The 23,460-nt window shown below is 35.5% G+C and overlaps 2 protein-coding genes across 2 annotated transcripts in view; one reads left to right on the forward strand and one right to left on the reverse strand.

Annotated features, from left to right (window-relative positions):
• Cxadr (CXADR cell adhesion molecule) overlaps positions 1–5,729 on the forward strand; it is a 60,714-nt gene extending 54,985 nt beyond the window's left edge. The window contains exon 8 of the mRNA XM_078044482.1: positions 5,357–5,729. Coding sequence (XP_077900608.1) covers positions 5,357–5,398 — 42 coding nt within the window. The 3' untranslated portion in view covers positions 5,399–5,729. The remainder of the gene's footprint in view (positions 1–5,356) is intronic.
• A 126-nt stretch (positions 5,730–5,855) lies between these two features.
• Positions 5,856–22,938, reverse strand: Btg3 (BTG anti-proliferation factor 3). The gene is made up of 5 exons (XM_078044481.1): positions 22,807–22,938; positions 19,358–19,536; positions 15,333–15,470; positions 10,474–10,681; positions 5,856–6,536 (listed from the first exon to the last, which is right to left on the reverse strand). Exons 2-5 carry the CDS (start codon positions 19,528–19,530, stop codon positions 6,297–6,299), a joined length of 759 nt encoding a protein of 252 aa, XP_077900607.1. The 5' UTR covers positions 19,531–19,536; positions 22,807–22,938; the 3' UTR covers positions 5,856–6,296.
• Between the last annotated feature and the right edge of the window lie 522 nt (positions 22,939–23,460).

Consider the following 23,460-nt stretch of genomic DNA (forward strand, 5'->3'; position numbering starts at 1 on the left):
ATGCTTTGAAGTTGGAAAACAATATCTGATGCCCTCTTGTGGTTTGTAATTTTTATGGGTAATTTTTCTTTTCATTGAAATCTGGTCTAAACAAAGAAAATACCAAAATAGTATCTATTTTATTGCTTTCTAAATGACAAAAATAATGATCATGCACTATTATTAACAGTTTAAGTTGTAACCATTACTAACAATGAAAGAACTGTATTCACAACCCTCTACCTACCTTCTAAAAGCCAATGTCCTGAAATACCAATGCTGGGTTAGAGTATGAGGGGCAAGTTATTTGAATATTTAATTTCCTCATCTGTAAAGATTAATATACAAAGGTTTACCATAGAATGAAAAGCACTTAGCAGTACTTAATTCACTAGATAAAATGTTTTTTATTTGTATGTACACAGATGAACCATAATGGTAACATTAGCCTGTGATAAATGTAGGTGGATTCTATTACTATCCTTATCATACTCATTTTCACCCCTTCTGTAAACATAATAAAATTCATGCAGCATTTAATACTTACTGTACTGCAGTTTTACATTAATCATTTCATTCTACAATAAACTTATAACTATTATTACCCTCCTCTTTTGTACCTAGTTTCACCTCTCACATGAAATATTGTGGACATCTTTTCACTTCAGTAGACACAAAGCATTCTTTTATTGATTCATTCTCTTACATAGTATGAATGAGTTATAATCTTTTATTGTCACAAATGCTGTAATAAAACATTCTTTTTTAAAAATATTTTTTAGGGTCAGATGATGCCATTACTGTATGTTTTAGGCAAATTACTAATGAAGGGAAACCGTTTACCATTATACCATTGGATTAAAAAGTTAATCACAAATATATATATATATTTTTAGTTGTAGATGGACACAATACCTTTATTTTATTTATTTATTTTTATGTGGTGCTGAGGATTGACCTCAGTGCCTCACACAGGTGAAATGAGCACTCTATCTCTCAGCCCCAGCCCTAGCCCCATAAAACATTCTTGCATGCCAATTTTTGTATCTTTGTGACAGTATTTCCATAGGCTACTCAGCAATATGTTGTGTTTGCATTTTCTAAAAATAAAATCCACTGAACTTGTATTAAGCATTTCAAAAAATGTCTGTCTTCTCTAGTTACATAGTAATAACGCTCATTATAAGAATCTAAAGATTAAAATGTACAAAGTAGAAAAATAAAATTATCTGCACTTGTCCCCTTTGCCCTGAGACATTAACTACTGTAAACTTGATATTTTTTCTTCTGATAGTATATAGACATTATTCTAGACATAGCATTTTCATTGCCCCACTTGCAATATTTTGTTCTAAGTCCTTATATATTGTTATATTCTTTTTCCATGGCTACATGGTATTTTCCACAGTATTTCTGAATACATGTGTATATTTTATTTAATTGTTCTTATCTTGGTGGTTACTTAATTTTGCCATCCAAAAATTTTTTTCTATAAACATATTTACTGGCCCCCTTATTTGAGTACTTCCATAGGCAAGTTTCTAGAAGTACAGTTGCTTGATTAAAGCATGTACTTCCTTCAAAAAGTTTATATACCTTTAAATCTCCACTAACACTAAGAGAATACTTATTCACATATGCTCACCAGCAATGAGATTATTATTTTTCAATTAAATTTATTTTTAACTGATAGATAAAAACATAGAAGTGTACATACTTGTGGGAAACCATGTAGTGTTCCAATACATGTACACAACGTATTATGTTTAAACAGTGTGTATTATTTTTTGTGTGTGTGGTGCTGGGGATTGAACCCAGGATCTTGTGCATGCAAGGCAAACACTCCACTGAGTTATATCCCTAGCCCCAACAATGGGTATTCTTAAATGAGGGGTATTATTCTGATTACCAACTCTATTTTAACTTGTATTTAATTTCTAGTGATGAGGATATATTTATTGGCCAGAACACTAATATTATGTCCAGAAATAATATATTAAAACTTTAACATGGGTTGAAATAACTTTAAGCTTGTAGATTTATATTTTATAAACTTTTTCTATTTTACACATAAAAACATGGTAAATTTTTTTTTTTTTGCCATGCTATGGCTAAATTGATTGTTTCCAATTCATATGAAAGCCCTTTCTGTAGCCATATAGTCCTTTTATTTTGTATCAGGTATTGAACCCAGAAATGCTTAACCACTGAACCACATCACCAACCTCCCTTTAAAAAAAAAAAAAAAATTGAGACAGGATTTCAGTTATGGTATTGCTGTTACTAAAACTGGCTTTGAACTTGTGATCCTCCTGCCCTAGGCTCCCAAGTCACTGGGATTACAGGTGTCTGCCACTATGCCCAGCTAGATATTCCTTTCTTGAGAGTAGAAAGAAAGGAATTCAATACTTTTATTTGTGCTGATTGTGTGCTTTAGTAATAAATCCCAAATCACTCTAATTGCAATGATGTATCTGCTACAAATCCTAATGCTTTTTCCTAAGGGTTAAGTGTGTTTCCTTTTTTTTTGAGATGGGAGTCTTGCTGTTACCCAGGTTGATCTTAAACTCTCCAGCTCAAGTGATCTTTCCATCTGATTTCCAAGCAGCTAGGACTGCAGGCATGTGCCACAATGTCCAGCTGTGTTTCCATTTTGGGTCCTTATGTTATTTTAAAAATTACACATGAAAGAATCCTGGAAGATGGCCTAAAGCTATGAAATTGGGAAGGTAATGGTTTCTGCAATGATAAAGTGTACACATTTTAAACTGGAATTGCATGAGCCTTTCCTATTCCTTGTGCTTGTGTGACAACTTGCCAGAACAATATGTCAATACCATGCCATCTGAAATGTATAGATATTATGTTTCCCTAAGAACTTCAGTGTTATTGTTTCACCCACTGGAATATAAGCAGGATGAAATTGCACAATGTTAAATCACAAAATACTTGATAACTTAAAAAAATAAGTTAAAAATTGATAAATTTGGATATTACAAAAATTACTAGATCTCTAGGAATTACTAGTTCCCTTGATGAATCATTTATAGAGTTGGCTTTCTTATTTCAATTTTTGTCCAATGGACTATACTGCAATTTGATTTATGGTTTAACTTAATAAAATTGTTATCAAGTTATTAGTTCCTTTCCAGAAATACCAGAGTATTTTGTAATAAGGAACTGTTATTAGTAATATGGACACTTTTGTGTCTCATATTCTCAATTCAATATAACCTTTGTATTAGTCCTTTTTTCTTTTTTTTCCAAATATGATGAATCTTATTTTTTAATTTGTTCTAACTAGTTGTGCATGATAGTAGAATGCATTTTGACATTGTACACAAATGGAGCATAACCTCTCATTCCTGTGGATGAAATATTGATCTGATATTGAACATTTTCACAAGTTTCAAGAGTTGATAAATTTTGTAGATAATAAACAACATGGTGCCAAGGCAGGAGCACTGGCTTTTTAAAAAAACCCAACTTGTTTCTAAATCAGGAATTGTTACTTAGCTTTCTATCATCTTTGGCATTTTTAACTTTTCTAGGAGGCCTTAGCTGAACCAGGAAAATAATGGTAGTTATGAGGATTGAACAAAATTTTGGCACATAATAATAAAAACAAGTTTACAGTTTACTATTGGTAAAATGAATAGAATGGCTACTCTGCCAGGTAAAATATATAGGGTCCGTGTGTTTTTTCTTTTCTTAATCATCAAGTAAGAAATTATCAAAACATGATGGCCTAGTAGAATTCAACATAAATGCTTTCTTTTAGCTTATAAATTATAGTTTACTGAAAAGGTAAATACTTTTAGATAAATATTATGCTAAAAACAAGCAATAAATACTTTAGTATTAAGGCACTAGAACTTACCAAAAGAATTTGTACTTTTCAAACATCCATGTCCAATTTTAACCTTTAAAATTTAAGAGTTTTGAAGTTATGTCTACAAATATAAAACGGGGAATTAAAACAAATTATCTTCAGCATTCAGTCACAACCACTCCTGCTCAAAATAGCCTGAAAATATTTTAGAGCTGTAATTATGCAGCCATGTCTTCATTTACAGCAGTCCTGGAATTTTGTGAAGGGGTTACAAACATGAACTCCAAGTCCTAATTTCCATTACAAAGGGTTTTGGTACATTATTCTGTATAATTTAAAAAGAGGTGGGGAGACTGTGCAGTGGCACATACTTGTAATCCCACCTACTCAGGTGGGGGCTGAGGCAGGAGTGTATCAGAATCCAGGTCAGTCTGGGCAACTTAGTGAGATGGGATGAAGCACAGTGGTAGAGTGCTTCAATCCCTAGTACTGCAAATAAAAAACAGGGGTGGTGGTGGTGAGGAGGATGTCTGGTAAACTTTTATACCCCAGGTTTACTAGAATTAAGACCCAAAAGCTGAGAAAGTGATGATTTCTCTCATTAATAACAGACTAGAAAAGTTATATTGATGAAGGTTTTCTATATTATTTTGACTTTAATACAATTTTAGAATAAGGTGAAGGATAGACAGTTAATAAAAGGCAAAATGTTCAACAGGTAGTAACCTAAGATGAAGTCAAACTCGGAATTGGCATTTTCTTTTAAGAGGTTGTCATTTAGTTGTCTGCACCAATGAAGCAATTTAAAGTTTGTACTGATGTGGAAAAAATAGTATGGTTATGAGGTGTGTCAAAACAACAAAAAAAAAAACCTTTTCATTCCTATACTGGCTATTATGCTTCCAATTTTCCCAAGGAACTTATACCTACAACATAAGCAGACTAATAAAATAAATTATACTGGCCAAATCTTGTAATAAAAATACTTGAAACTTTCCAACAATTGTCTACCAAAATCTCTCATTATCACCCTAAAACTCTGTAGGACCTAAAAGAAAATAGTGAGATAAATGACAGCTAAACTTGTTTTTTATTTTAAAACTCTGTGATGCCAATTACTAGGAAAAAATTTCAGGGGGAAAAAATGTAGATATTATGGTTTAGAAATATAAGATGTTTATTACTTAATAGAGAACAAAATTAAGACTAGAAAAGTCTCTACAGTTTGAAAATGTTTCCTCATAAAGTTAAATTCCGTCAAAACTGATTTCATATTTTCACAAAATTTAGCTACACCTTTATGATTTTTGTCCTTTTCTGTATTCTATACTTAAAACAAATTTTAAAAAAATGACAACAGGAATTTTTGGAATTGCTAAGGCCATCCAATGCGTGGCTTTCATAATTAAGTCAACTAATTTAATACTAAAAATTTAAAGATGGAGATGATGGGAAAAGTATTGCTGATCTCAGTTTTTAAAAACTTACTTTTGGAAAAAAATATCCAAACTCTTAATAGATGTGTCTCTTTTTTTCTTTTTGTAGTTCAAGTACACTTACAAGACTGATGGGATTACAGTGGTATAAATAGAAGGACTACTGAAGAATCTGAAGTACTGTAATATTTGACTTTATTTTAGACCTCTAGTAAAGACCTAAACATTAAAGTGTCCAAAAGAACATTTCTGCTTTATGTAAAGGTATAAGGCATGTAAGTCAAATGTCATATCAAAATTACCACAGGTCAAATTCTTGGTTAGAAAAATCATATGTATAGTGACTGTGATAGTTAAAAGGTATTTTATTATATTTATTTTCAATTAGTTACCACTAACAAATTTTAGGCTTTTTATATGTCGATTTTGGCATGTGACCTTTGGGAGGGTATGATTAATAAAGTTGACTTTTTAAAGGAAAACTTAAAATTCTTATTGTTTTTCTTTTTTTGCTAAATATTTAGTTAAAATACATTGAGGTAAAATAAAATGTTCCTTCTGCTTTTTCCTTTGTTTTTTAAGGCACAGAACAAAAACACACATTATCATGCCTCAAACTACTTTTTATTTGCAACTACATGATTTCACGCAATTTTTCTAAAGAATGACATAAAATAGATTTCCTTGTATATAAATAACTTACATACTCTCCATAAAGTAAATGCTTAAAGGTGCTAGAACAAATCGTCCACTCCTACAGTGTTTTGTATACAACAGAGTTGATGCACAATATATAAATACTCAAGTCCAATATTAAAAACTCAGGCACTTGACTAACTTTAATAAAGTTTCTCAAACTATATCAATATATCTAAAGTGCATATATATATTTTTTAAGAAAGATTATTCTCAATAACTTCTCTATAAAAATAAGTTTGATGGTTTTGGCCCATCTAACTTCACTACTGAGTATGAACTTTGAACTTTTAATGTGTAGTAAGATATATTCTATCTTACTCTCAACATGACACTCACAGAATCAAAAGGAGCTAATGAGGTGCTAACATATGAGGATTAATCCAGTGATTCCGGTCACAATGCATTCCAGGAGGAGGTACCCATGTCACTGGAATTGGGCGATACGGTTTATTTTTCCTTCCCTGATTTGGATAACCAAATGGAACAGGAGGAGGATAGTGACTCTGATGGCCATTCCCTCGGTACATTCCTGGTTTTTTCCTGGGCAAAGGGTGCCACACTGGGAGAGGTGGGAATATCAGTTCTGAAATCTGTAAAGAGAAAATATTGAGTTAATTCAAAGGAAAAATCAGTCATGAGTTCAACAAAAAAACTACATGATTTTCCATGTATCTCATTAAAGACAAAAATCACTCATCTATAACCCCAAAAGTAGATCTAAGTAGTATATGGTTAAGTCTAAATATGTTAAAATCTTCATCAGTGATAGGTGATCAGTTTTCCCAAATGAAGAAATGAATAAAACTCAAAACACATTTAAGACAACTTCAATCAGAAAAGATCAAAACATGAAACAAATCGAACCTTATATGAACATACAATGTTTTAGACCTGCAGCTTCCACAGCTAGCTAAGTAAGTAGTCATTTAGGGAGCTTCTAAACACAAAACATTCATATTTTAGCCTTTATTTACTGAACAATAATAAAATCTTAGGAATAGAGGCTAAATATTTTGACAAAACTCTCCAGATCATTCTGTTGTAGCCAGTTTAGTGTTTGGGAACAAAAGTCTTAAATTGGCCCGTAGGTCAGATAGACATCAACTTCACATTATTCAAAATGTTTCTACCAGAAGTTTTGGAACACCTCTGCTCAAAATGCTGCATGCTATATCAGAAGCAGTGGCATATTTCTGTAATTTTAGCAACTTGAGAGACAGGCAGGAGGATTCTAAGTTTGAGGCCAGCCTGAGCAACTTTAGCAAGGCTCTAAACTGAACAACTCAGCAAAATCCTCTCTCAAATAAAAAACAGAAAACATTGGTGATGTAGCTCACCTGGGTTAAATTCCCAATACCAAAAAAAAAAAAAAAAAAAAAAAAGCTGCACCTTGTGAATTTCAGGTTTCTCTTGATCTCTAATCTGACCAAGTATACATTTTAAAAAATATTTATATTCTGTATAGCATTATATTCATGATAGAATATAACGATAAAAAAGATAGGGCTAGAGTTGTGGCTCAGAGGTAGAGCATTCGCCTAGCATGCGTGAGGCACTGGGTTCGATCCTCAGCACCACAAAAAGCAAAATAAAGCCATCGTGTCCACCTATAACTAAAGAATAAATATTAAAAAAAAAAAAAAGATACAAAATGGTGGAGAGTGGAAAGTCCCTGTTCTTTATTGAACTAAGCTGCCTAATTACTTTCCTCAGGAGCAACTGACCTAAGGGAGATTCTATGCATGTACCTATGAACGTATCTATACATTTTAAAACACACATACTATTCCTTTTTTTTTTTTTTGTACTTGGTTATATAAACATGTTTTTTTTCCTTTTGGCAATACTGAACCAGGGTCACATTACCACTGAGCTAATATGTATGTATATACATATATACATACGTAAACACACACACACACACACACACACACACACACACACACACACACACAATTTTGTCTCAGTGTATGGTTTGACCATTCATTTTCTTAGTTCTTTTTTGTGTTTTCAGTACTGGGGATTGAACCTAAAGGCATTCCTCAGCCCTTTTTATTTTGAGACAGGGTCTTGCTAGGTTGTTAATGCTGGTCTAGAACTTGCTGCCCATCTCTTCAGTTGCTAGAATTACAGGTATGTGCCAGTGTCCAGTTCTTAGTAGTTTCTTTTGATGAGTGAAAAGATTTTTTTTTTTAAATTTTTTGTTTTCTATAGTTGTAGATGGACAAAATGCCTTTATTTTGTCATGTGGTGCTAAGAATCAAACTCAGTGCATCACAAGTGCTATGCAAGTGCTCTGCCTCTGAGCCATGCTTCAGTCCCAAGATTTTCAATTTATGAAGTCTGATTTTTTTCTTTTTGTGTTTTCTGTGATTCCTAGAAGAAATATTTGCCTCTATCAAGATAATGAAGGCACTTCCTTATGTTTTCTTCTAAAAGCATCAAAGATTTAGCTTTTATGTTTATGTTCCATCTGTAATTTTTGGTGTGTATGGCCTGGGCAGCATATCAATTTTTTTAATACAATTGTTTCAGTACTAGTCCCTGAAGATTTTTCTCAAATGAATTGCTTTATTACCTTTATATTTATGCTAGAGGGGAGACCAATTGTACATATATGGGTTTATTCTTAACTTTCTATTCTGTTCCATTGATAAGGATGTGTTTCTTTAAACCATTAACACACAGTCTCAATGAATGTAGTAATAGCTTAGTATTAGTAGTGAGAGTTTCCCAATTTGATTCTGTTTTAAAATTTTGAATCATTTGTCACTTTCTAAAAAAAAGTGTTTAGGATTTTGATTAATATTGATAAATACTAAAAGCCAAGTCTCTAGGATCAATTTGGGCAGAACTGACATAATCTTCACTTCTTGATCTGTGGGGAGCTGACTCAAGGAATACCTTTCAAAAACACTCTAGTACAAAGACCATAAGCTAGGCATTTTTTTGTCCTTATTTGATAAATCCCTTTAAAGCTTTTGGCAAGCCCAGATTCAGGATGAAGAAGGGGACAGAAAGAAACGATTACAGTGGCCCATTTGCCCTGGCTTTCTACACAAAGGCTTGTAACTGGAATGTTTCTCTGCAGAAGCATGTAAAAGCTTGACTTTCATGCCTTTCTATTGTCCTATTGTTCTTTCATGATGGAGGAAACTAAATGCATTTTAATTTTAAAAGAAATCCTAAAAATTAAGAATCTATTTACTTATAAAGAATAACCAACAATCAATTCACTTTGAGACTTAAATTCTTGCTTGAGTAATAAAATTGCTACACATCTGAATGCATTACAGGAAATTTAATAAAGGTAATTTACAGTACATAATGCATGATACTGAGAAAAATAATGTCCAAAATATTTAAGGCAAAGGTTTAAAAATGATCCTGAAATGCAGATATATTTACTTATCTATATAGGAAATGTCTATGGAAGTATACCAAAACAAAACAACAAAAAACCCTGGTGATGAATGTCTCTGTGGAAAGGTACAGGACTGGCCCCTAAAGAGGGAGGGTGGACACCTAATTATTTTACTCTTTTATATTGAAGTTTTATAAAGCAGGTGTGTGTTGACATATACATATATCCCTAGTATGATAACCTTCACAACTAATCTTCCTCTCAAGCCTAGGAAGGATAATTCAGCAACATCTCCCTCCAAAAAGAAAGAAATCAAAAATAACTGTCACTGAAAAATTGTTCATTATATAACTATATGCTAAATTCAGAAGTTTTGTTTCTCATATTCAAAACTCCCATACCCTTATTCTTACTCATTAGATTTAAATTTTCATTTTAGTCCAATTCTAATCTATAACATGGTATAATAAATGATGTCTGAGACAAATTAATAAAAACAGGCACATTAAAATATACTTAAAATTAGATATAAGTACATGTACAAAATAAAGCTCAATCCAAAAGATCTCCATATTTTTCTACTTTTAAAAACTTTCTTCTATTCAAGAATACTGTTGGCCAAACTTTTTTAAAGTACATTAACTATTCTTTAATATAGATATAAGTAAGTGAAAGAGTCTCTAAATGTATCATATGATTCTTTAACTATTAAAGCCATGAGGGAAACTTCGTTTTGGCTTAAATAAAAAATTAACCAAAATATAATTTAGTGAAATTTCTCTTTAATAATGGAAATAGGAAGAACAAGAATAAAGTTAAACCCAAAGATAAAATTGGAAATGTTCAAGAGTACAAAAAAATGAGTGGCAATTTTTGAATAAAATATCAGGTATATTTTAACTTTTCTATTTTTTTTTTTGGCAGGGGGAGGGCACATATTCTGAAATATATTTACCCTAGTCATTGAGTAGTTGAGTAGACTTTGGAAAAAGTGATGCAGAATGCCAATTTACATCTCAGAGAACCAGGTTCCCTGTATATGGGAAAGGCAAATAACTGAATATAAAGACAGAATACAAAGTCAGAAACCACAGGCAACACAGGCAGGAGTACCTGCAGAACACAAGCAATTCCTACTAATGTCTTTAATATGAGACTATTACCTGGTACACAGGGCTTGGGGCTGCAGTCACAGAATTGGGTTTCACTTCTACTTCCTTACTTGTGTCTTCATCTGAAGAGGAGGATCCTGAGTGATAATCAGATGTAACTTTATCAAGGGCCCTGGTAACTTTCTTGGAGATCTCATCCTTGTTCTCATCCTCATTTTCAAAGCTTGCAACAATGAATGCATTGTTTTTCTCTCCATACCTAATAGTATATAAAAAATTAACAAACTTTAAATCACATCAACAAAGCAAGAAAATGTCCATAAAAACAATCATATTGATCTGGATATGTAATTATTCCAAGGAAACAAAGAAAGGAACCATCCCAGAACTGAATTTGACATATTTAATAACCTAACCCAGCTACATGCCAGCAAGAATGCCATAATTTTCTACTTCTGGAGTGATTCCATTTTCTTTCTTTCTCTACTGATTTAACAATGTTTAAAACATCACAAAAAGATTCATTGTTTTGACTACATTTTTGTATACATCAATGAAATTGCTTGTAAAGTAAAATTTTCCAATTTACTTCTGAATGACCACTGTAAAATATATCCTAGTAATTTAAGTCACAAATCAACTAAACATTTATTTTTTACCATGGTTATACTTAAAAGGGGCCTGTTTCTTATGTTCACACTGACAAAAATTAGATTTCAGACAATTATCGATACTGAAGAAAAAAATTCTTCTTTGGGAAAATAAAGGGGTTTTGCTTGAATTATACTGCTTACTCATATATTTCAAGAACTACTCAGTTCTTAATTAAAAAAAAAAAACAAAACAGGCTGGGGATGTGGCTCAAGCGGTAGCGCACTCGCCTGGCATGCGTGCGGCCCGGGTTCGATCCTCAGCACCACATACAAACAAAGAAGTTGTGTCCGCCGAGAACTAAAAAATAAATATTAAAATTCTCTCTCTCTCTAAAAAAAAAAAAAAGAAGAAGAAGAATACAACCTAACTCAAAATAAAATAAAAACAAAATAAAAATTATTAAAATAAATAAATAAATAACATATGGCTTTTTATCCTTCCAAACATTTTTGAAAGCCTGCTATAGGAAAACTAATTATCGAAATATGAAGTGTTGGGTGTTGATTACTTTTAAAAAGAAAAATTCTGCAATGAGAGAAAAATGCATAAATTTTACTCAAAAAGGACAAAGGAAAAACCCACAAAGCTATTCAAATAGACTATACAATGTAAATACTGTGAAACAATTTCTAATCAGTGTTAGAACAAAAAAAATTATTTTTTGAATAGTTCACATAATACATACTTTGAAGTTAGAAACACAAAGTGATTCAAGGCTTGAAAAAAGATTAAACAAGTAACTTCAAGTGGAAATGTTAAACTTGATAGACTTTAATAGAAAAATAAGGTTTTACTGCTGTTATTTAATTACATTATTTTTTAATCATGGCTATTTCTTTAAATAAGTGTGCTGTGTTCCATTTCTATAGGTTGAATAAAGATATCAGTGCTACCTAAATGTAATGTACAACACTTCTTTCCTCTTCTTTTTCTTTTCTTGTTTATCTCACAAATGGAGTTGTTATAGGTTGGTACAAAGAACATTGGACTAGTTTTTTGTTCTGGCTCTGCCACTAACTAGCTCCATGACCCTCAGAGACAAGTCACTTAATTTCTTCAGGCCTAACTTTCCTATATGCTGAATGAGGAAGCTGGAGTTGACTGGATAAACTCAGATATCTTCAACTAGAAATTCTTCTTATAAAAAGCCTAAGCAATTGGGTAAGTTCCTTACAACACAGAATGCATGTATTATATATTATTTCCAAGTTTATTTAACATGAATGTTTTAACAACAGAAACTTACCACTATGTCTTCTCCATGTTTTAAAGGCTCAATTTTGACACAATCAAAGCTTAATTCATGTTAATAACAGTAATATTAACAATGGTTAAGTATATCTTGTTTTGTCCATTAATGAACTTAAATTTCAAGCGAAAGAGAAAAGCAAGAAATCTGTGAAAAATCCTTTGTAGGAAAAAGGTAGCCATAACAACTGAAGAATCAGCTTTATAAATTCAGATTTCTTTGACACCAAATTAGGTTCTGTATCTTTCCCTCTGTAGTATTTTGGTATGAGGGCCTCATTCACAGTAAGGATAGCTGCTGGCTGTATTACTGTAACATTAGAATGTCCAATTAATTCCTTAGGAGAATTAGTATTGGACAACCTCTAAACTTTCTAGTTTTCAATGATGCACTGCTAAAACAGGTTAATTTAGTCAATATGAAACAAATCAATAGTTATCTAACGTTCTTTATCACAAAAAAAGAGACAGCACATATCGTGTAAAAAGTTATACAATATGTTGAATAGGTAATAAAACTGCCAGCTATTCTCAGAGTTTTTTCATCCTAAAAAAAATCTGTTATCTATGCTGTCTCCTCAAATATTTCACTAAATGATAACCTTTTTAACCATATGGTATTCTTTGTACTCATTCACCTTTTCATCCTGACAGAATAACTGAGGACTATGAAGAATGTTCTGAATGCACCAATTCTTTTTTATAATCTCAGTTTCTAGTATACCAATGAGTTAGTTAGCACATGCCTATAATCCCAGCATCTCCCGGAGGCTGAAGCAGGAAGATGGCAAGTTCAAAGCCAGCCTCAGCAAAAGTGAGGCACTAAATAACTCAGTGAGAACCTGTCTCTAAATACAAAATAGATCTGGGGATGTAGCTCAGTGGTCAAGTGCCCCTGAGTTCAATCTTCGGTACCCACCCCCCACCCCCAAAAAAGCACTTAGTGTTCTGGTATCTCTGATTAAGTATATTACATACTGGAGGTGAATTCTATTAGCAGTGGGAAGAAAAAACACATCATAGCCATTTTGGGGCAAATTTTAATTATGTATAAATTATTAGAAGATTAATGAATATGAAGACTTTTTAAAATAACAAGATGAATACGTAGTGTTTTTCATCATCTGGTATTGTCAAATAAGGCAAATATCCACTGAAGTAAAATGTCCATATAACTAAAGCTTTTATCCTCAGGTTCTAAGACTTATTTTAAGCATTCAAAGTAAATATGTCCAAAATATTCATACAATTACCCAACTTCTTAAACATCCTTAGATATAAAAATTTTCCCTAACGATTTAGAATCATACTATTTAACTATGTGATAATACATTTGTGCTCAACTTTTTAGCTTTTTACTCTTATCTCTGTCAAGACTAGATAACAGTTTTTTGTAGTTTTATGACTACCATGAATAATTTTCTTTCAAATGCTATTAATTTTTTTTAATGGGCAGAGAAACTATACAACTAACTTAGAACTATGTGTTAAATAAGAGTTAACTATGGTAAACAAGAAAGTAAGCAATTCAATATGACAGTTTTTCTTGTAAACTGAAGTCTTCTGCGGGAGTCCAGTGACCATAGTCTCCAAAGTCAGACACCAGCCTAAGACGATCTATCCTTAATTTGTCCCAGAATCTTAACATTCTCAGACCTAAACTTGTGATGGCTTACCCTTCCTTTTTCCTACCTGAAAAGAAGTGCTGGAGAATCTAAATCTCTATAAATCTCTACTTCCTCCATGAGGTTTCCCAAAGCAATAAGTTTATATCAACTACTGGCAAATCAAGTAGTAATTTCCAGGTGTTCCTGATAAAATTTAGTGGAAGAATAACCATATATTTTTAGCACTACATATCTTTACTCCCCCGCTCACTGCTGAAGCTGAGAAGCATAATTAGGTTTATAACCAAAGGAAGCTCTACTACAATCAATACAGAGGCCAATAGAATTGTACCTTAAAACCAAAGAGAAACACCCTTCAGGTTTGGTCATAGGAAAATTCTTGTGGGGATTCCATGCCTCTGGTTCCTCCCAGAGGAACAGCATTTCTGCTTTGTCATCTAGTCAACCTCAAATCATCATTTCTCTGTCAGCTTGAGTTTCATCTTTTCTGACCACCCCCCCGCCCCAGCACAGCCTCTAAATTTCTCCTTGGTGTCACCTATCACTGCACTTATGTATAATTTCTACTTTTTTTTGTTTATTTGTTTTATAGTACTGGAGATTAAACCCAGGGACTTGTAGTCTACCACTGAGCTATATCCCCTTTTATTTTAAGACAGGGTCTCATTAAGTTGTCCAGGCTACCCTCAAACTTGTGATTCTTCTTCCTCAGCCTCCAGAGTAGTAGTGATGCAGCATGTGCTACTGTACTTGGCTACATAGATCCAACACAGCACAGATCAGACTATGGTGTCAGGGCTTACCCTTTCTTCTTCCTTATTACACTATGAACTACCTAAAAGGTGAATGTTGCTTTTATTTTTTAAAATCCCACAACTAAAAGCATCTAGTCCATAATTTTTTTTTTAATAGAGTTCAAACAGATTTCACACCTAGCACTCATCTCTTACAATTCTGTGAGATAAGTTAAGTTCCATTATGAAAACAAAACCTTGAAAATATCCCTCAGTTAACTGCAAATCAAAATAGGGAAGGGAAATAAAAAGAGACCAATCAAAAATTATTATCCAGTATTATGTGGAATTAGCTTCTTTCCTAAATTGAAGGGAAAGTATACCACTATGAAAGACAGCCAGGGCACCTTAGCAAAATCCTGTCTCAAAATAAAACTGAAAAAGAAAGAAAAAGAAGATAATATCTGGGGATGTCACACAGGTAGAACACTCCTGGGTTCAATCCCCATTACCACATGCAAAGTATTTCATAAAATAAATATTTGAGAAGACCAAACCACCAGTTTACAATCATAAATCTATGTAGGCAGGCCACTCATGAGAGAATTTGGTAAAATCAGTTTAGTTGTCAAAGTTTAGAACTCACCGACAGCACACCTCACATGGATCCACCCAGAGAGTGAGCTCCTTTGGCAAACCCAGGTCACTGTATAAGATGCAGCTGTTCTCACAGGCTTTTAGAACATCAGGATCAACTCTCTGAAACTTATTGACACGAATGCATCTACAATAAAGTGAATTATATTCATAGTCTAGGGTTTAGCTAAATCTTAATCATAATCATACCAATCAGCATTTGCCAAAGTACATAATAATAACAACAAAATCCCTGATGGAGAACAAAGGAGGATATTTTACCCTAAATAGATATATATGTGAACTACAAACTAGGAGGTACATTTAGACTCCCTACTCTGCTGAAAAGAAGGCACCTATATGAGCCCAGAGTAATCACTAGAACTGGCTCTACCTCAGTTTACCCAGAGACTATTTGACTGCACATGTACAGTTCATGTGCATGGAGTATGAAAGCTGCATGGAATTACTTAGAACTCCGAAAGCAAAATTTTTGTGTGCCAAGTTCCTAGATAACAAAATTTTCACAAGCTAGGAGGCAGCATCAAGACAACAAAATCTATAACTAACAAAATACCACACCAGTGTTTCAAATGATATTTGAAAATTCTTGTGATATTTTAATGTGTCACGAACCTGTTTTTTTTTTATCTCAGATAATAATGTTGAGGACCCTTTGCCTTACCTATAGCTGTTCTAAAAATATAGAATTAATCAAGGACATAGAATCATTCATATTACATACTTATGATTAAATTGATACTAAAATGTTATTGGTTTATTTCATATAACTTCTTTATTAAAAAGAAAATAAGTGACAACTAAAGCCTGTTATGGTTTTATCTAAGAAACAATATTTATTTATCTAAGAAACAATAAATACATCTACAATCAAGAGAACCTGAGTGTTAGCCCATATTTACTGGTGATAAATCATTTACCCTCTCCCTCAAACCTTAAACTATAAATATGATGGCACAAAAACAATTAGTAATTGTGTCACAAGATACAAAAAATGAAAAAGTTCTCATTAGTAATAGCTAATAACAACTGTCTGAATGTTTACTATTCAATGGGCAATTTCTTAAATGCATTGATTATATTAATTCTTAATTCTGACAATTATCACATGAATTAAATATTATTTTCAACCTTATATGGAAACAGGAGGCAGAGAGTTTTAGTAACTTTCCAACATCATACAACTAGTAGCAATAGATCTAGATTTCAAATCCAGGCACCAGACACCACAATTCATGTTATCTGACAATACCCAGGGTTGGGGATGTAACTCAGTGTTAGAATGCTTGCCTAGCATGTGTAAGGCCCTAGTTTCAAGCTCCAGTGCTGCAAAACAATAACAACAAAAAATACAATAATACGGGTATCTATTCTGATTCTCTGTACTTATCTTAATATCATTAACAATAGAATGTAAGAAGGTGCTTAATCCTTTATAGACAGATTCTAATGTTGTGTAAGGTTAATTCAAAAGCCCCAGCATCAAAAGCAGTTAAGGATAAGGAAACAGATGTTACCCATAATGAAGGTGATACAGGCTCTAAGCCTAAAAATTATATGTAAATATAGATGCTTAAGCAGGATTTTTCTTCAACAAATGTACACAAGTGTGTGTGAGTGTAGTTGTTACTGGATATTAAACCCAGTATCTCACACATGCAGGTGTTCTACCACTGAGCTACATCCCCTGCCCTTGAGACACAGTCTTCCTAAGTTGTCCAGGCAGCCCTTGAACTCTAGGAATCCTCTTTCCTTAGTCCCTGAGAAGCCTGATTTACAGGCACATGCCACTACACCTGGAAAGTACCTTATATATTTTTATGCTACTTGTTTACACACTGTGACTACTTCTCCTTTAACTACTCTTGAAAAACAAGACTTTAAAAGTTGCATAAAAATAGTCTACCACTCAATGTTGTCAGTTTAGTTCTTTCCAATTACAAAGTGTAAGAAACATCCATATTCATATATATTTGTCTGCATTTCTAATTATGCTTCCAGAATAGATTCTTAGACTTAATGCTTAAAAGGCATGAACATTTTTACAGTTCTTAATGTCAAATTGCCCTTGGTAAGTATCTTATTAGTATATATTACAGAGAAAACATATTTAATGTATAAACATTTGGAAGAAAAAGAATGCTTCAACCTACTCTATAAATTGAAGAGATTTTAATAACTCTAGTTAATACTATATTTTCATATCTATAACATTAACAAATTACCATGAAGTCAAATGGTATTCTACCTCAAAGACTTCACTGAGTTTTAAAATGAGTCAATGATACTTCTGATCACTTGCCAATTTAATCCTGTTCAATTAATTTTTTCTCTAGTTTTTAGAATTAGTGGAAATGAAATCATACAGTGTTTGACCTTTACTTGACAGTGTCACTTTTTGTTGTTGTTGTTGTTTTTGCTGTAATAATACAGTGTCTTGGCACTTCCAAAAGCCTTCATCAATTAGGTCCGTATAAAAACTCAAAAGCTATTCTATCAGAAATGTAGATGTGAAAAAGTCAGATGTGGTGATACATGCCTGCAATTCCAGCTACTGGGGGATGCTGAGGCAGGAGGATCACAGGATCCAGGCCAGTCTCAGCAATTTAGCAAGACACTGTCTAAAAATAAAAGGGGTCAAGGATACAGGTCAAAGGTTAAGTACCCTGGATTCAATTTCCATCATAGGGAGTAAAGGGGAAGAAGAAAGAAAAGTACATGTGCAGAAAAAAAGGAACCCCCCAAAATGACCAAGCCTATGTTAACATCCACATTTCTACTTCAATCCAACAATCCACTACATTTTTTAATTTATTAAGAAACCTCTTTGGATATATGTGAAAGAGGAAATATTCTAATCTTTATTCCCTTGTCAATAGGACATTAGATCTTGTCTTTCAGCAAATGAGAAATAAAGGAATTATATTTTCACCCCCTCCGAGATTCCCTGAATAGTCCTATACTTGCAATAGCTCAGTAAGAAAAGAACTTTTTACATAAAAACACAGAAGACTGATTTGCAGAATAAACTTTAGGGATAGCAATAGGCTCAAATAAAAGAATTTGTTGTATTACAGTAGTCACAACTGTTCCACTTTTATTTTATATGGCCACATGTAAAATGGGGAAAGGTTTGACAGCTAAGTTTAGGAAGAGATTCTCAGACCCAGTTCTAAGCGGTCACATAAATATTAGGTAGTGAACATGCCAGGACACATTTTGTAGACACCTGCTTTTCTTTACTTCAAACTTCAAATGTAACTCATCAACCAGAGTATAAAAGATAGTTCAAAGAAGAATTTTCTTCCTTCTCAGTGCCAAGTGGTAGGCAGAAAGCTCATGACAATCTGGTGAGTTAGACTTGAGTTTAAATCCTAGACTCAAGGATTATTAGCCATGGATCATAGGTGAGTTATTTCATCTACAATATTGTTAACCCTGGCTTCTACCAAAAAGAACTATGCATAGCAGCCAAGCATAGTGGTGTATGTCCAAACTACTTGGGAGGCTGAGGCAGGAAGATGGTAAGTTCAAGGTCAGCCTGGGCAACTTAATGACATCCTGTGTCTCAATATAAAATAATAAAAAGGGCCAGGATGTAGTTCTGTGGCAAAATGTCCCTGGGTTTAATCCCCCCAAACTGTATAGCATATAATTTACTTTTGGATATAAGAAGACTCAACTCTTACCATGCTTAATTATGAATGATTAGGAGTCCTCTAGAACTGTGAAAAACCCCAAGTACCTATGATACATAGAGAAATGTACTCAGTCATGAACCATTTTATAACCACAAGAGACTAAATCCTATGAGCCTACAGCACTGGCCGCCCAAGTCTAGGCAGTAGGAGTCCATCAACAAATACTTTAAACTGACACCTCAGAAATTGTCTATATTTTGCAGGTAAAATCGTTATAGGGATGTTTGGCACATCCTTCAATCCTCTGGCCTTGCACCTTTTCAGGAGTTGATTTGCCTCTAGTTCAATCCAACTGTCCAATGTAATCATTTACCTGTAAGCTTGTCCTTTTGATGGTTTTTCTGGATACCAGTGATTTTTATATTTTTCTTGAAGTATTAGAGTCAATTTCTCAGCAAATCTCTCAACTGCCTCTTTTTTCAACTTATCATGTTTTCGAACTAGCTTTGTGAAAAAGAAGACAACGGCAGCAATTTCATTCTTCATTTTTCCCTGCAAAGATAAAATAGATTTTTTTCAAATAAAACAAAATATAAAAACTGGAAGATAAAGCTCTGCAAAAAATCCTCCTTCAGCTTTTCTTCCTCCTTCCAATTTAATGCTGTATTTCATTAGCTCATATCTGAAGTAGGGAACAATCACTGATTTATGTTTATACAATAAAGAGCTTATTATAAAATACTATTTCAGAACTGTATCACTTAGCTTTGCAAAGAAGTAAAAAGAGCACACCAAATTGTTCCTGTTGACTGAAATGATATCAGATATTAAAGAGAACCACAATAATAAATGATATTATTATACAGATTTCACTAAACATGTCAGTAATTATTTCAGCTTTAAAACATGCAAGAAAGTCCATTTTAAAATTGAGTATTGAAGAGATATTTTAGAAGTTTATAGTTCCTAAAACTGTTATAAATAGTTATCATATTATCCAGTAATTCCACTTCTTAGCTATATGCCCAGGAGAAATGAAAACACATGTGTGTACAAAAACTTGTACAAAATATTTACAGAAGCATTATTCATAAAAGCCAAAAAGTAGAAACAACCCAAGTGTTCACCAACTAATGAATGCACAAATTATGTATTTACATGCAGTAGAATATTATTTAGCAGTAAAAAGGAATGAAGTACCAATACATTCTATAACATGGATGAACCTTGAAAACATTCTAAGAGAAATAAGCCAGTCACAAAAGATCACATATCATATGATTCCACTCATATGAACTGTCCAAAATAGGCAAATCTATAGACAGTGGTCTAGGGGCAGGACAGAAGGGGAAGAGGAGTGATGCTAATAAGTTTAAAGTTACTTAGGGTGATAAGAATATTCCAAAACTGGGTATGATAATGGTTATACAACTGTGAATATACAAAAAACCTTGAACTATGTATTTTAAATGGGTAAGTTGTATGGTATGTAAATTATATCTCAATAAAACTGTTATACATAAAAATTTCAGCATTGACTTTCTGTAAGTACTCTTTCAGGAATAGATATAAAGTTCTTTAAAAGATAAGACAAAAAATAGTGGCTCCTACAAAACGTATTTAAAAGAGTAGAAATTCAGGGTTGCTCATAGAAGAACTAAAAGAAATAATTAGAGATGTAGCTGCATTTTGAAGAAAAGACTCTTTTAAAATGGCAGATCTGATTTATCACTAATTTAATCCATAAAGACAAAAATCTTGTCTTGGGATTGTTTTGATATATATTCTGTTTACTGGATGAGCTCATTTCTTTGGCTGCTGTAAGTATCTTAGAGTTATTTGGATGCTGCATTTACTAAGCAACACCACCTTTTTGGGAGACTCTGCTATGTTTAGTATAAAACCCAACTAACTTAGCAAAGAGTTTGTTCCTACACATTTTAAAACAAAGCTGATTCTGTTAGCTTTCTTTCTTTTCTCAACCTGCTCTTTTAAGTCTCTCTTCATAATGTGATTCTTTTGCTCTATGTATAAATTCAAACATGGGAACTTACTGTGAAATAAATTCTATATAATTTGAGAAGTGTGGTGGCAGTTATGTGCTTTCTGATCCTGGAACACACCTGATTTTTTCCCCTAGGGCCCTAGAATGTCAATTCAGCTTCAACTGCTAGGTACCAGGAGCTGGGCACAGCTACTTACATAACTACTTCAGTGGACTGCAACTGCTATGGAACTCCCTCCTGAAAAATGTAAGCCATTTCCACTTTATAAAGCTACATTTATACTCTGCCACTTTATGATGGAAAAGAAACCTACTGCAATTTAATACACCGTTTGGGAAGAAACTTGCTGAAGGAACTATAGTAACTTCTATCCCACCAAAGAAAACAAGGAACCACACTTTAAGAAATGGACTGAATTCCTTGAATCATTGTCCTCATTCATTAAACTTGCCAACTATGTGATACGTGTATCAGAATTTGGTGATTTACTCTTGTTTGCTTAGTTTCATATAAAAAATAAAAAGGAAGAAGGAAAGGAAAGAACCACTTAGTGGCTGCTTTTGGTTGTAACACAAGATGAGTCATATGGACTTTATTTATTTTTCTGTTTGAAGCAATGGTGACTGGAATAGCTAAAAAGCTAACCCACCCCCAGCCGTATTCTAGGATTCCCAAAGAGTAAAAGAGGGAGAGTTATAAAGTCAGAGAGAGAACAAACAGAAGCAGGAAGGGCCAGTAAGACCATAGACATTTCGAGTAAGTGGCCACAACCCTTCCAACCACCGTCAGAGCAAAGAGCTCCCATTTTAAATATCGCACGGTGACGTCATCCTGGGACGTCGTCACCGCCGCGGCTGCTCCTCAAGTTCTACTTTTGTTCCAGTCTCCTCAGCTCCTGGCTGCGTGGATAAAACCAAAGGAAAACCAAGCCCGGCCTTCGAGGAGTTCATAAGTTTGTAGTTTCCCCTCCCTTGTAACGAAGAGCTAATCGCATCCGTTTCCAGAAACAAATTTCTCTAGATAGACGTCCCAAGGTTGAGGGAGCGGAAGGCTGGCCTCGGGGATGCGGAGTCCGTGACGGGCCTCGGCGGCGTCACTAGGCGGGATCCCGACCATGAGGTGGGGGAAAACTTCAAGGGACAAGAGTTGGACTTTCTGAAGCCATCAGAACCAGCTGCTAGGCACTCCCGCTGGGGATTTAAGAGGGCTGGGCCGAGCGCCACCAAACATCTCCACCCGCTCTTGAGGACGACCTGCAAGCCGGTCGGACTTCTGCAATCCTGGTTTTCCCCCAAGTTCAGGGGGACGGCCCCCGGGCCCCAATTCCCGGCCTCCCACAGCATCCTCGCTAGGGCGGGCTGTCTCCGGTTGGCGGCCAGCACCCGGGGACCCGGGTTCGAAGACCCGGCTTCCTTGAGGAGGGACCCTCTGACAGCAAGCCGGGCCCCCGGGCCGCGGAAACGCCACCGACGCGAAAGGGGCTGGCAGAGGGTGGGAAGGCGCAGGGCAGTCGCCCACCCTAAGGCGGAAGGTAACGCGAGGTGGAAACGTGGCACGAGCCTCGAGGCGGCGTCTCCTCGCTCTGGGGCCCGCCGGGGTCCCGCGGAAACCCCCGCGAGCCGTCCCCGCGGACCCCAGCCCTTCCCAGAGCCGAGCTGGAGCCCGTGCACCCGGGTTCGAACCCGCACCCTTCCCCTTCCCCCCCGCTCCCCGCCCGCCAGCGAGCCTTCGACGTGGCCGCGGGAGCGCTCGGACCACCCTCTCCCGTTGCCCTCAGACCCGCCATCACCGCCTCCCCCAGTTTGGGTCTCCTCACCGCCGCGGCGCCGCTTCTCTGGGGCTGCAGATTTAGCGGCCGTGACCGTGTCCGGGCCGGAAACCGAGGGCGCCGGCTCAGCGGCCCGCGCTGGGCGACAGGGAGCGCTGCGAGCCTCGTCCGGCGCGTGCGGCTCCCGCGTCGTCGGGCCGCCGAGCGCGCGCTGAGGGGACCCGCTGGCTGGCGAGCGGGCAGGCAGGCGGCGAGCGCGCGTACGAGCGAGCGCGGTCCCGAGGCGGCGCGCGGGGGTCTAGAGGCCCGGAAGAGGGGAGGGGCGATGACCCGGGAAAGGGTTGGCGCCGCGCGGGACCCACTCGCGCGCCTAGGGGGAGGAGCAAGGGGCGGGGCTTCAGTAAGGGCCCGCCCCCCCGAGTCCTGGACCTTGCCGCGCTGGTCTTGGCGCTTCTGTGACCCTGCTAGGAGCTGGGCACAGAGCCTGGGTGTGGGTGGCGATTCCCACCGCGCCGCGGACTTCCCTTCTGAACATCTGTACAGAGACCGCGCCGAGGACCGAACGGACCCGGGTCTGGCCTCCATACCTGCCGAGGTGCCTTCGGGGGTCGTGCGGGTCACATCCCTTGGTTCTCGGGATGCTGCTTCCCGCTCTGGTCACTCGTTTCTACTCTGCGTCCTCCCGTGATACTTTTAGATTCT

Source organism: Ictidomys tridecemlineatus, chromosome 3 (assembly GCF_052094955.1).
Source record: "Ictidomys tridecemlineatus isolate mIctTri1 chromosome 3, mIctTri1.hap1, whole genome shotgun sequence".
Classification (NCBI taxonomy): domain Eukaryota; kingdom Metazoa; phylum Chordata; class Mammalia; order Rodentia; family Sciuridae; genus Ictidomys; species Ictidomys tridecemlineatus.